At 38.3% G+C, this 13,114-nt stretch overlaps 1 protein-coding gene across 1 annotated transcript; it reads right to left on the minus strand.

The window, feature by feature from the left end:
* Window positions 1–1,413: 1,413 nt before the first annotated feature.
* On the minus strand, window positions 1,414–10,900 carry LOC146310283 (serine/threonine-protein phosphatase 4 catalytic subunit B). Its single transcript, XM_084743331.1, has 9 exons — window positions 10,737–10,900; window positions 9,817–10,098; window positions 7,846–7,897; window positions 7,710–7,760; window positions 4,710–4,811; window positions 4,423–4,596; window positions 4,191–4,317; window positions 3,815–4,004; window positions 1,414–2,365 (listed from the first exon to the last, which is right to left on the minus strand). The coding sequence occupies exons 2-9, from the start codon at window positions 9,924–9,926 to the stop codon at window positions 2,236–2,238; spliced, it is 936 nt and encodes a 311-aa protein (XP_084599457.1). The 5' UTR covers window positions 9,927–10,098; window positions 10,737–10,900; the 3' UTR covers window positions 1,414–2,235.
* Window positions 10,901–13,114: the final 2,214 nt, after the last annotated feature.

The following is a 13,114-nucleotide window of genomic DNA, read 5'->3' on the forward strand; positions in this document are numbered from 1 at the left end:
ATTGATCAGTGTTTCCAAAAACCCAAGGTAATGTCCTCAAATGTCTTCTTTTGTCCACAACCCAAAGATATTCAGTTTACTGTCATATAATAATAATAAACCAGAAAGTATTAACATTTGAGAAGCTAAAAACAGGGAATCTATACTTTTTTCTTTAAAAATAACTCAAAATGATTATCAAAATAGCAATTAATTTAATAGTCAATTAATAATCAATTAACCATTGCAGCTATAAAATATACACAAAATGAAAAAATATGTGAAAATAAATGAAAATTATCTTTATATTTTCACATTTACTCATTTTTCTTTTATTAATTCCTCTTTATATTTCCTCATTTACTTTATTATTTCAGATTTATTCTCTTTTATGACACTCATACAAATTATTACATTTTCAGTTTACCTGTCAGACCTTTATTTAACCACAGTATTCTGAGCACTGCTGTCTTATTCATGAAAACTCATCCAACTGCATGGCTCAGGGACACATCAACAATCACGTTTCTCTGTCCTTGGAGTACATCTGGTACTGTGCTTGTCTTAATATTACATAAATTTTACTATAGAATCTGTTTTTATTATATTTGAGCTACAGTGGGACTCTGTCTGGATCTGGATCTGTAGGATTACCTGCTACTGGCCAGCAACACAGGCAACTAGTTAGTTCTTTTGCATTAGCCTAGAAATGAAAAGGACAATACACCATCAGTCTGGCTTTTGATGGCAATATTAAAGGCACATTTCAAAGATTTTCAGGAATGACTGCATGAAAAATGTGCTAATGGTTTTATCTGCAGAGGTTTGGCATTAACCATACCTTGGCTACCAAGTGTTCTCCCCATACTTTGCCAATAAAGCATTAAAGTTCCACACACATCCTGATTCCTTTGTGCCTTTCAGTTCAGCTTTCTCAGAAAACAGCAGACAATACATGTCCCCAGCTAGATATCAGTATGTCAGGGATACTGGTGTAAGGGCACTGAGCATACTTTAACTGCTGGCGTTATCCTTACAGAAGAACCAGAAACAGCCGGACTACGAAAAAAATAAAATGGCAATGAAAATTTGGGAGTGAATGGAAGCAGGAGTTTGAAAATATGACATCTAAGGATGTGATGTGCAACAGTCTGTCAAAACTTTTCTGAACAAGTCACGAAGTCTAGCTTGTTTATTGGAAACATCACAGTTCAGGAATGCTGGGTTTAGTTAAGCGAAACTGCCTTTTCAGTATTGTTTTTGAAGTTTGCAGGCTGGTGAGTCCAGTGCTTAAAAATGAGCGTCTATCCCTGGAACTGACCCTCAAACATGACACTTCCTTCTGAACCAGTTCTTGACAAACAGCGACAGCAAACAGCATGGATATGGAACCACAGTTTGCATGCATGTCATTAACCCACACCTGAAAATAAATCAGCATTGATACAAAAACTTTATTCTCACAATATCAAAAATGACAGACCTACAGAGATTTGTAGATTAAAAGGAATTAAGAGAGAAAACAATGGTGAATATAGTGACTCCTGTTGGCCAGTCATTACATTTCTTGTATTTAGTTGTGTTTGTGCTGAGCAGCAGCACTGGGTATGTTAAATAGTGACACACATGACAGATGACAGTTTAACAGGAACATAAGAGCAAAAAAACAGGGTGAAAGGGGGGTTGACAGGTCATTTTGCATTTAATAATGGCAGCAACAATTATACAAAAATCAAAAACAAAGACAGTATATGCATTGAAGGAATTCCTTAAGAGATAAAATGATGAAACTTCCTACATCTGCATATTTGGGGGAGGGGGGGACTCCTTTCAAATACTTCTAAAACTAAATGACAATGTTTGTCATGAAAAAAAATCTACAAGAGTGGTGGAGGTTAAGTGTCGTATCTACAGAGCGCGAGAGAGGAGGAGAACAGGCTGAAATGGAACGAGGCCGAGGGGAGAAAGAAAATGGCTGTCTTATATAGCTGAGGAGAAGTGACAACAGTCATGGGCCCAGTATCCACCTCGCCCCCTACACCTTTCACAGTGACTGCTCTGTCAGGCTTGGGGCAGTGTGGCAAAAATCCAGCTCTTCAGGCTGAAGCTGTGTGGAGCTTCATGGGGTTTTGGCAGGTTTTCTGTCTAACTGCTCTGAGTTCAGACTGACAGAACCGTCCAGCAGCAGGATGGAAGGTGGCTGGTGAGAAATGGTACCGGAGATTTCGACACATCATGGCTGTCTGCTCAAAGACTTCACAGGAAATAGTCGGCTACTGGCTTCTTGGAGGGGATGCCTCTGGTCTCTTGCGGTGCTGCCTCAAATATGATGAACTCCCGCTGTAGATGCTCATCCAGCTCCAAGATGGCCGCCACATTGCCACATCTGATTGTCCAGAGAGAAAGACAAAGAACAGGTTAGGACAGTCAGACATGGCTGTTTTCTAGATAAGTGTTTTTCTGGGGACCCACTTTTTAATAGATTTTGGAGTCTTGAGCCCAATCCTACCTCTCAGGTTTTGAAATATATTATACATATTATCTGAAATATATTATTAAATATTAAGATATTAACCAATATTCACTGTCACTTCAGTGTGTTTACTCAGTTTCTGAAATACAATTTCTGGGAGTTTTCTCAAACTTAAAAGATTCAAGTTTATCGAAAGAAGAAACGTTATCTCAACAAAACTTCTTCAAAACTGAACTAAGTTACCTTGAAACTGTGACTTTTTACAGTATAGGACATTTTAGCCTACTTCATAAATGAGACAAAATAAGAGCATTTAGGCAGACTTGAGGGGCTGTTTTTTCCTCATCAGTAAAACAATATACACATTTGAAATGGTTTAGAAGAGATATTCTGCAAATATAAACCTTAAATTTGCAGAATTTCTTCCATAGTCTTATTCATTTGTTGAGCCACATAAAATGTCCTGTGACCCTTCTGTGTGTCTCGACCTGGACTCTGAAAATGGCTGATCTAGATCACACCTTATCAAATGCACACACATGTGATGTCAAACTAGCTTAAAACTGAAAAATCTATTTCTGTTGATGTTAAACCAGCTAGATCTCACTTCATATCCGTCTCAAAGGACCGGCCATGAGCCCAAATGGTTCAGGCTGGTGCATCACCCTTAGGCAAGTATTTTTTTTAAACTCTATCAAGGAGATTATGCTGTCGGTGCTGTTTGTTTGTCAGCACAATTACAGATAAAAAGAGTGAATCCAGAGATTATTCTTACTTTCATTACGATAAAATAGAGGCACGTCTGCGCTCTCCGAGTGCCTTTCTACTTTTTCCATGTTAATAGGCTGACTTAAAGTATCAGTTTGTAGGATTTAACTGTGAGCTTGCAGATTGCACATGTGTGATTTGTGGTACAATTCAACTGAAATCAAACTATTTGTCTCTCGTGATTGAATACAATTCATATTTTTTCTGAAATTAGGTCCCATGGTGCTCCACTAGAAGGGGCATGACTTTGGCACTCTATTTGTTATAATGAACAAGAATTCTTGTCACATCAATCTCCTAAAACTAAACCAGCTACAGTTTGACTAACTGGTTAGTGTTAACAGCTATTTTATACTGCATGTCAGGCAAAGCTACAGCATCTACACAGTCATATGTGTAAAAAATATCCTACAGGTGTAAAAATATCCTTCTGGTTGTGGTTCAGAATGTATAGCAATTTTGCTTTTCATCCCCACAACTGCAAGAAATAATGACATCAACCCTAATATGATTCATTTCTGTTTGTATGTGTGGAGGTGCTGACATTTTGTCAATTCAAACAGGGACTGCTGGAGTTTCACTGAGCCTGCCTACCTGTAGCAGTAGTTGGGTGCTGACCACACAGTGAGCACCGTCTCGTTGAAGTGCCACTTGTAGCCCTCCATGACCAGCTGGTGTGCTCGACAGATCATGTGGATGTCGTTAGCGGCGTTGAACTGGGCCACCACGTCACTCCCAAACAAGTAGCCGGCACCTCTGGGACTCACCCCCCACCCTGTGGTATCTGAGGGAGAGAAGATCAGTCTGGTGAGGATCAGCTTAAGAACACAGAAACAGTTGTACATTTTGAAAACTATTGCTGTATATGTAACTAACTTCCAGCACTCTTCCCTTTATCACACCCAAAAGCATTTCCTTCAACAGTGATAAGTATGTGGCATAACACTGCAGTACTTAAAAGGCAGTGTACCTTCAGGGTCTGACCACAGGAGGTCACACATGGGCCCATCATGGGGCACTTCCTGTTTCCTGTCAATGGTCCGGATCTGGTCCAGTGTCTGGATGGATGGAGACAAGCCACCATGCACACAGAAGATCTGAAGGACAAAGAGAGCAAGTCATCAACCAACTGAGAACGCAGCACAGAAATTTTCAAGTCTGTGAATTTAGTGAAGAAATTTTCATTGGACAATATATCATACCTTGCCATCAATGATAGCAGAGAGGGACAAGTAGTCGAATATCTCAGTGCAGTATCTCCAGACGGTGACTGAGCCGTATTTGCGGAGGCACTCATCGTAGAAGCCGTAGACCTGGGTGATTTGCCGAGACTCGTGGTTTCCCCGAATCAAAGTTATCCTGTCGGGATAACGCACCTGAGGAGCAAAGCAGAAGCAAAAAGATGAGGACAGGGGGATTTCATACATGCCCTAAAAACCCCCAAGAGATTGAAAAACGCCTTCCATCTCTGAAAAATTGTCATGTGTACCTTAAGAGCTAGCAGAAGAAGGAAAGTCTCCACACTGTAGAAACCTCTGTCCACAAAGTCACCCATGAAGAGATAATTTGTCTCTGGAACATCACCACCAACCTGTCATATGAAAAGATTTAAAACAAGTTGATATATTCTGAATGTTAGATACATCAATATTAGAGATGTACCGATCGACTGGCCAGAGACCGGAACTGGACGGTTTTCAGCATGACCGGCCCTTACCAGTGACCGGCCAGCCAGCGTCACATATCCGATTCTGTGCTCGTCATTGTCACACACGTTCTGCACGACGGTCACGTCATGCACGCAGCAGACAAACTGACCGTGATATCAACACAGCGCTGATAACAGCTACACACACTCTGACACATGCTTGCTTGAAGATGGTGTTTGTGACAGATTCCAAGAACAGGATAAAGACAGTCTACAACGAGACAGAGCAGCTGACAATGTCGCAAAACAGCGGTAAACTTTGTAGCTCTTCAGGCTAATGTTAGCAAGCTAGCAGCAGACTGCTGTTCACAGAGGGACAGTTCAAATCTCACCTCCTGTTCTGACTGAAGAACAAACAACCTGTGTTGATGAGTCTCCTCAAACATTTTCTCATCCAGACTCCTTTAACTTCTGCTACTGTTTTGTTTTACTGCAGCAAACTGTTGCACAGCGTCTGTCTCCAGTTTGTTTACATCTGCTTCCACAGGAGATCATGTGAAATTGCGTCCCACAAAATCCCACGAGATTCCATGATCTCGCGAGATCACGTTCAGCTGATTCATAATCTTAATGTAAAACTATAATAAGGCCTGGCTGTAACCTGGAGAACATTTAAATAGTCAGTCATTTAATAGTCAGCGTCTTATTATGAACATCTAATTTAATTTTTACAAGAAAAGTTACAAAAATGTTTGTGAATGCTGTCAATTACAGTTCTTATAAAAACTGGAAATCAGAATCAGCTAAGAAAATTGCAATCGGTGCATCTCTAATCAATATTACAAACAATGCTCAGTTCTCAGTGGAATTTGACCTGTATCAAGCTTGATGTAGTATTTGTTTGCAAGGGGTGCTGTTCCCTAATACAGACTAACATTCTGAACAGGACATGTCCTGCAAGCCCCGCAGTGTCAGAAGATTTAGCTACACCTTATTTCAAACTGCAAAGACAGATTAGGGCTGGGTCGCTTTCCAGTTTTGCCAGTTCAGTTCAGGGCACAATTTTAAACTGTTTTTTCACAAACTGACTGAACCAGCATTTGTCCTTATGAGACATATTTCAAAGTTATGAAGAAACAGAAAATAGCTCCAAGCAATAACAACCCTGTAATGACATTCAATATAGCAGATAAGAACCCCTCAACATAAACGGCTACCTAATCAGCTAAAAACTACCAACATAAACCACCGTGTTCTGAACAGATACATTACAAGCACTCACAAAACATTTCTCAACATTTAACAGCAAACGGAGTAGTTTGTAAGTTTGATATTTGCTCATGTGTTTCAGTAATAGGCATGATAGAAAATGTGAGCAGTCACTTCAACAGGGTGTCTACGTGTATCAGCAAATGTTTTTTAAGGAGACCGTTAAAGTAAATCTAAAGCCATTTTTTCAAGATATGTATATAGATATATGGATAAATATTGTTCTGCTGAAATATATATATTGTTAGTTCAAAATTTTACGCAAGGCAAAATAACTGGTTGAGTTAAACATTCATCCAAATACGTTTCTTAGCATGAAAAATATATTTGTCCTTATTGATATTCAACACTATAACTGTCCTACAGCAAGATCTGAAATCTACTTTTATCAAGGTAGAATATCAGTTTCGATGCTGAAAGTCATCTAGACCCCATATCACTACAGTGGCTCTCAATGTTTCCTACATATCATTTAGCCAATATAATTTGTATTTACATTCTGAATAGGGAATGTGCAAGGTACAGGGTGATACAAATCACCCATTCAAGTTGATGGGTGTAATGATATGAATCCTCTGAAATACTGGAGGTTGAAGAAGAAACTGGGAGTGTTTGCAGGGTAGCCAACTTGCGAGCTCCTCCATACCACCCAGACAGACACTTCAGAGGTCACTGAAAAATTAATCGAAATCTTGCTGAAATTGGAGGAGGCACAATATGTGTTAAATACAAAATGTGTCTATAACTACCATTTTAAATTAAATATCCTCATGCTTCATTTGTGAAATGAAATTCATTGCTGGAAAATTAATCCTCATCATTTTCACAATGCAATATAACTAATACAACACTGACAGCTTGCTATGTTAGCGAGGTAGCTAGCCATCTCTAGCCAGCAGACTGAAAGGTAAGTATGAAGTCTTGTTTTGATCCTCTCCAGTTTGCCCTGTTTAAGCTACTGGATTACACTGTCAATACAAACTCGATACTTGTATCAATTTCAAATTAAAAGCTCTCTTGTGTGGTTAGAAACTTCTCATTTCTTACAGTTTTAACATTTTTACATCAGCCCAACCATAAAACAGATGTGGGTACTCACATAACAACAACAACAACAAAAAAAAAACCCTTCCAGACCTTTTCCAAAATGATTTTGGAGGCATCAGAAATCCACCACAGAGCAAACATGGAAGTATTAAACAATGCTAATGACATATCTACTGGGGTATCAAATTCACAACTCCAAATACAGTTAGTGTGTCTGCATTAGAATGAGGTTTTTAACACTTCTTAGACCAGGATGCATGTATTTTAGGTCAGAGCTGATGGTACAGTAAAGTTACTATACCCTCTGAGGAAGTAAAGAGATGATAATTCAAACTTGGTAGGAAGTTTAAGGAAAATAGGGACTAGGCAAGGACTTGTGTTCAGTTATGTTAATTCAGCATATTGCACTTGGATAATGTTCAGAATGTGCACAACTCTGTCCAGCACCAGTGACCAACTTTAAAATACAACACACTGACAAATACAAATGTGATGACTTGTGTGTAACAAGAAAGAGAAACTTACTCTAAACAGCTCTTTCAAGTCATAGAACTGACCATGTATATCACCACAAACCTACAAGGAAAAAACAAAACAAGACATTATTACCACATTTAATTCATTTTAATCCAAATCTGAGCCAACAGAAAATGTTACTTACTGTGACAGGAGAGTCTACTCTCTGGACATTGCTTTCTTCAACCAGAATCTCTCTGAAAATACATACAAATAGATTTAATAAGGATTTCATGTTCTAACAAAGTCTGTTAGATTATCTGTTGAAGACTTGCAGCTGGTCAGAGAGGACACACTTTCAAATACAGAGCAACGCCCCCTAGTGGATAATGATGTTGAACAGAGGCAGGAATTTATTTTTAGGCCACCAAGCTGAGAACATTCACCGTTTTCTTTTTTTGGTGTTTTTCTCTACAATCTGGCATATATAAGAGATGGGACAAACAGAGCTGGTGGCTGATGTGACCACCAACTATTGCATGTAGCTGATTTCAGTGTTTAAACCAGACCAATGTCTACAATATGGAGTAAATGTATCCGTTTCTGTGGATTAAACCTGGGCGATATGGCTTAGAAATAATAACACAAGCTTTTTAGGCTATATGTGTGGTACATTGCTGTAGATTAAACTACCCACAGTAGAGGCTGGGTGATCTTGACAAAAACAAATGTCACAATATTTCTGACCAAATAGCTCTATCAATTTCGTGACAATATTGTAGGGATGACTATTAGCGCTTCCACAAAATATTAACATGAGATTTTTGATAAATAATCATCATGTGGATATAATGACTAAGTGGGTAAAGGCAAATAACAGAACAGTCTGAAAATCACATCACGTTACTGAAATTCAGCCCTTGAAAGGGGACACAACACTTATGTCATATCATGATCTAACAAAATCCAAAATCAGATGGTAGAGAAGACACAGTCTCATATCACAATACTGCTATAATATTCATATATTGCCCAGGCCTACTGTGGTTCTTTTAATATTTTTTTATTGCATCCATTCAAGCCAAGGGGCATGACTACAGGCTACGATAAACTTGGGCTGGAGTATCACGTAACCAACACCACTAGCTAATCATGACAAAGCATCTAAAATGGCACATCTTAAAGAGGAGAATACAGAATACTTCAATTCAAGTTTTGACTGATATTACACAATAACATAGATATGTCATTGTCCAGCAAGGTTTATAGCCCAACACCCCATTTCAAGTTACTTTATGACTATCTAACAATAGACTGTCCCTCATTGATATTTCCTAAATGCTGCAATAACTCAGAGTACACAATTCAAGTAAATAATCAAGGTTTGCTATTACATACCTCTGTATTAAAAATTATGGCCTATATCATAGCTTTTGTCTTGTTGCAGCTTGCACAGACAACTGACCCTCTGCTAAGCCCTGCCCTCCTTTGTTACTGTTGCTATGCCTGTCAAGCTTTTCATTCTCGCACTGCACATATGCTATTTACAGCAATACTAGTGGCAGATTTAACATCAAACTTGTGAGGCTGATGACGGCAGATATTACTTTTTAATGTTTCCATCAGACACATTTTAAGAACCCTCTGAAATATGTACAGATTTTTAACAGCTACATACATGATGCTAAAGCTAGCTCACATCCCAGCAAACATTGGTCAGATGATGAAATACAACTCATGTGCCTATCAAAGACCACAGAAATACACTCATTAACGTGGGGTATTATAACAATTCAACTAGCCTTCAAAAAAGAAAAGAGCCATGTCCCAATGTCACATTACACATGTTTCCTAAGCAGGATTAGAGATGAAAATGTAACTCATTGGTAGTGAAAAACACCAATGCACAGATGGCCTTGACTAAAAATCTTGTTTGTCAGATGAAAGAAAAACATGTTTGTTTGGTTCAGACTTAAATAAAAATCACATCATCACAATATTAATAGTTTTTTTCAGTGAATATGAAGAGCAAAACTGATACTGATCATATCGCATATCACAGCATCAGTCAAATAATCACAATATGACTTTTTTACTAAATCGTGTAGCCCTAATATTTAGCACCACTAACGTCTGCTCTACAGTGTCTGTATTATAGGGAAAGTTCATCCATTACCTGGCTTTGGCGCACAGTGCTTTGACTTCATTTTCTTTAATGAGCTCACAGCGTCTGAGCTGCTCTATCTGTCGGTCCAGGTCACTGATGTCCCCCATTGTGACACACATAGGGAGAGCTGCTCACACACTATGGTCACACACTCCTCTTCTCACACACCGGGGTCACTGGAACAACACACTCTTTCTTCCCCAGGCAGTGGAGCGGACAGTCACAACACACTCCGGCCTCTTCAACACCTGACCGTCAGGCTCTCACTGAGATAATGTACAGAATGAGGAACTGTGGAGGAAAAAATACGGTGAAAGAATTTAACAACAGGGGTGGATGAACAGGAAAATAACGCAACAACATTCGTGCAGCCAGAGAAAGATAGTTTTGTTCACGTTTGTTGTTTGGTAACTTGGGCCCGAGTTCCCTCAAACTGGTTACTGTCTGACACATTATGACAATCAAATCTGAACAGTGGGAAAGTCACATTAAATAACTCGATCATTTACACAGAATACAGACGAAAAATGCGACAAAAATTACTTATTCATCAAAGAGTGCTGGGCCTATGGGCGTAGCTAAACAGAAAGCTAACCTTTAGCACGTTAGCTTACATCACCGCTAACGACGTCAGCGAGCGACTGATTCTTTGATAACTTAGCCAACCATTTTGTGTGGGAATTTGTCCTTAAGGTTAATGTCCGCCAGCTGATACCAGACAGCGACACATACTTTTGCACTGCGTTAGTGAAATCAAGAAGCGTATTTAAGTTAGCTGGTAAAATTATGTGTTAAGCTAGCTTGCTAACCGCGGCTGTCGGGGCACCGACACAGGGTTAGCGCTTCTCGGCTAATTTCGACAGCAAGCTAACTGCTAGCTAATGCTAACGATACGATGCGACATCGACTACACGTGTGAGATTCGTTACCGTTAAATGAGTGGTGGCTGAACTGTGAGGAACAAACATCAATATGTTTCATTCCGTGGATTGCGAGTTCTTTCGCCGTCCACCGGCTCCTCTTCTTCCCCCGGTATCGTCTCTGCCGGTCGGTTCAGACCTGCCGTGCTCATGAACGCTCACTGACGACTTGACTGTGACTTCCGGTGTAGGAGCGCGCATCGCTCAGTCAGACAGCCGGCTCCCACCGTGCTTCACTGTGGAGGTGGTCCATACTTCACTGTGAAGTGACATATTCCTAAAAAAATAAGGCTTAAAATTAAACATTTTAATATGGAACACATTTCATTGTGCAATATTCAGTACGTCAACCATGTGTACTATCATTCAGTGAGCAATATCAATATTTTGTTCCTATTTTTTTTATATTTCCCCTGTCCATATTTTTCCTATTTTTTATTTTCATATGTCCTCTATTTAAATTTTTCATGTTTTTTATATTTCATCATGCTTTTATTTTTTATAGTTTATTTCTTAATATTTTTACTGATGCTTCTTTATATATGTACTTTTATACTTTAATGTTGTAACACTAAATTTTCCTGATGTGGGACTAATACAGGAATGACTTCCTATCTTATTTCCACCAATGTTATGAAAAAAAAAATCTTGTAAGTCATTATATTGTGAAACTTTGAATCTTGAAATAAACTTAATATCAAAAATGATGACTTTGTGTAAGTCATTATTTAAGATACAAAAAAAATTCTTGAAGTCATTAAGAGTTTTTTTTTGTGTGTGTGATTTTTGTGTATGCATGCATCTGTTTCTAAAGATGACATTAAACAAATGCAATCTGACTCCAGGAAGAGCTCCTACCCAGACATTTACTGGATTTGCCGAATAATTTGTCCTGGTTTCAGCCTCTTAATTATGTAGATTTGCTACTTTTCTCTCTCTCATGTGACAGTAAACTGAATGTTCTGGGGTTTGTGACTGTTGATTGGTCTAAACAGCAATATGAAGGCATCACCTTGGGCTTTACAAAATTTGATTTCTCTGTTTTCTTACTTTTTCTTAACCATTTATGAAAATAGTCATTAGTTGCAGCCCTCATGAAAATTACCAGAAGCAATAATCAGAGTACAGTTATAACATCCTATTGGGTATCTTTATAAAGAAGACCACATTTTTGAAATGCACTTCATAATTTATTTACATTTTTATTTTACATGACACATAGGAATAATTTCTGCTGCATTTTAAAGCCTCGATTCAACAGTTAAACATCTCTGGAGATTTATGCCATCAAATTAACACAAGCAACATAATCTGAGTTATGTAAGTAACAAAGCGATGACAATTCAGCAAAAGCAGCATGATAATAAATGATGTTTAAAATGTCAGTAGGAATGTGCACACTGGTGTGTTCAAGATATTGACAGTAGTAGTAGTAGTAGTAGTATATTAAGACATGGTGGCTGTACTTCTTTAATTACTCCAATAATCACTACTATTTGTAAATTCAGATTTAAACTAAGTTTAATTACATTACATTAATAAAACAGGAAAAGGGAGATTTTTGGAGCAAAAAAAGCAGAACTCAAGTAAAAGACAAAGAACAAAAGTGCACAACAAAGACAGCATGTCCTGTTGATGTAAACAAAGGTGACAGCCATACTCAAAAATGTTCTTATTGACTTTTGTCAAAATGCCTTTTTCACTAATTTCATATCAAATTTAAATTATTAGCATTTTAAAGCTCATATTCTTACAGCGTATAAAACTGAAAACACACATAAAAAGGTAGAAACTCATTGTTAAAGGCATCTTTGGTCACGTCTACACAACCTTTTTACAGCACCACTTCCTGAAAAGCAAAAACAAAGCAACAAAATGTCAGTTAGACAATAACCTCATTCAACCTGCTTCTAAGAATACAGAAGGAACCATACAACTATTTCATCTACTGGTGCACTGCTGGATGTGAACACTGTTAAAGCAACTCTGTTAAAGGTCCAGTGTGCAGTATGTTATCATTAGTGTATTATCACCTGAAAATAAGAGGCTTTTATTTCCTGAGAATGAGTTGTTATATATCTACAGAGGGAGCAGCACCTCCTCAATGGAGTCCACCATTTGTTGCACCACCATGTTTCTATAGTAGCCCAGAATGGACAAATCAAACACTGGCTTGAGATTAGGGTTGGGCACTATGTTAAAAATTGCCAACCGGCCACCATCAACCTGTGCAGGTGTGTATTAGAGCTGTAATCAAAATTTTATCAAAATCGCAACATGACCTGTTCAAATCATGGGAGATGCTACTGTATATTTAGTTTAGGCAAAATGTGTGTCAAAGTACCAATTTAAATTAAATATTGTCATGCTGCAGAGATGTCCTGGCC

The sequence above is a fragment of the Lutjanus erythropterus genome, chromosome 19 (assembly GCF_056507025.1).
Source record: "Lutjanus erythropterus isolate fLutEry1 chromosome 19, fLutEry1.hap2, whole genome shotgun sequence".
Taxonomy (NCBI): domain Eukaryota; kingdom Metazoa; phylum Chordata; class Actinopteri; order Lutjaniformes; family Lutjanidae; genus Lutjanus; species Lutjanus erythropterus.

What these genes read in the sequence shown, in the direction of transcription:
- LOC146310283 (XM_084743331.1), bottom strand. Translation starts at nt 9,926, where the DNA reads ATGTGTGTCACAATGGGGGACATCAGTGACCTGGACCGACAGATAGAG. An exon ending in GCACTGTGCGCCAAAGCCAG is followed by an intron (nt 7,898 to 9,816) that starts GTAATGGATGAA and finishes ATGTATTTTCAG; the next exon opens with AGAGATTCTGGTTGAAGAAA. An exon ending in GCACCCAACTACTGCTACAG is followed by an intron (nt 2,366 to 3,814) that starts GTAGGCAGGCTC and finishes CTGGACAATCAG; the next exon opens with ATGTGGCAATGTGGCGGCCA.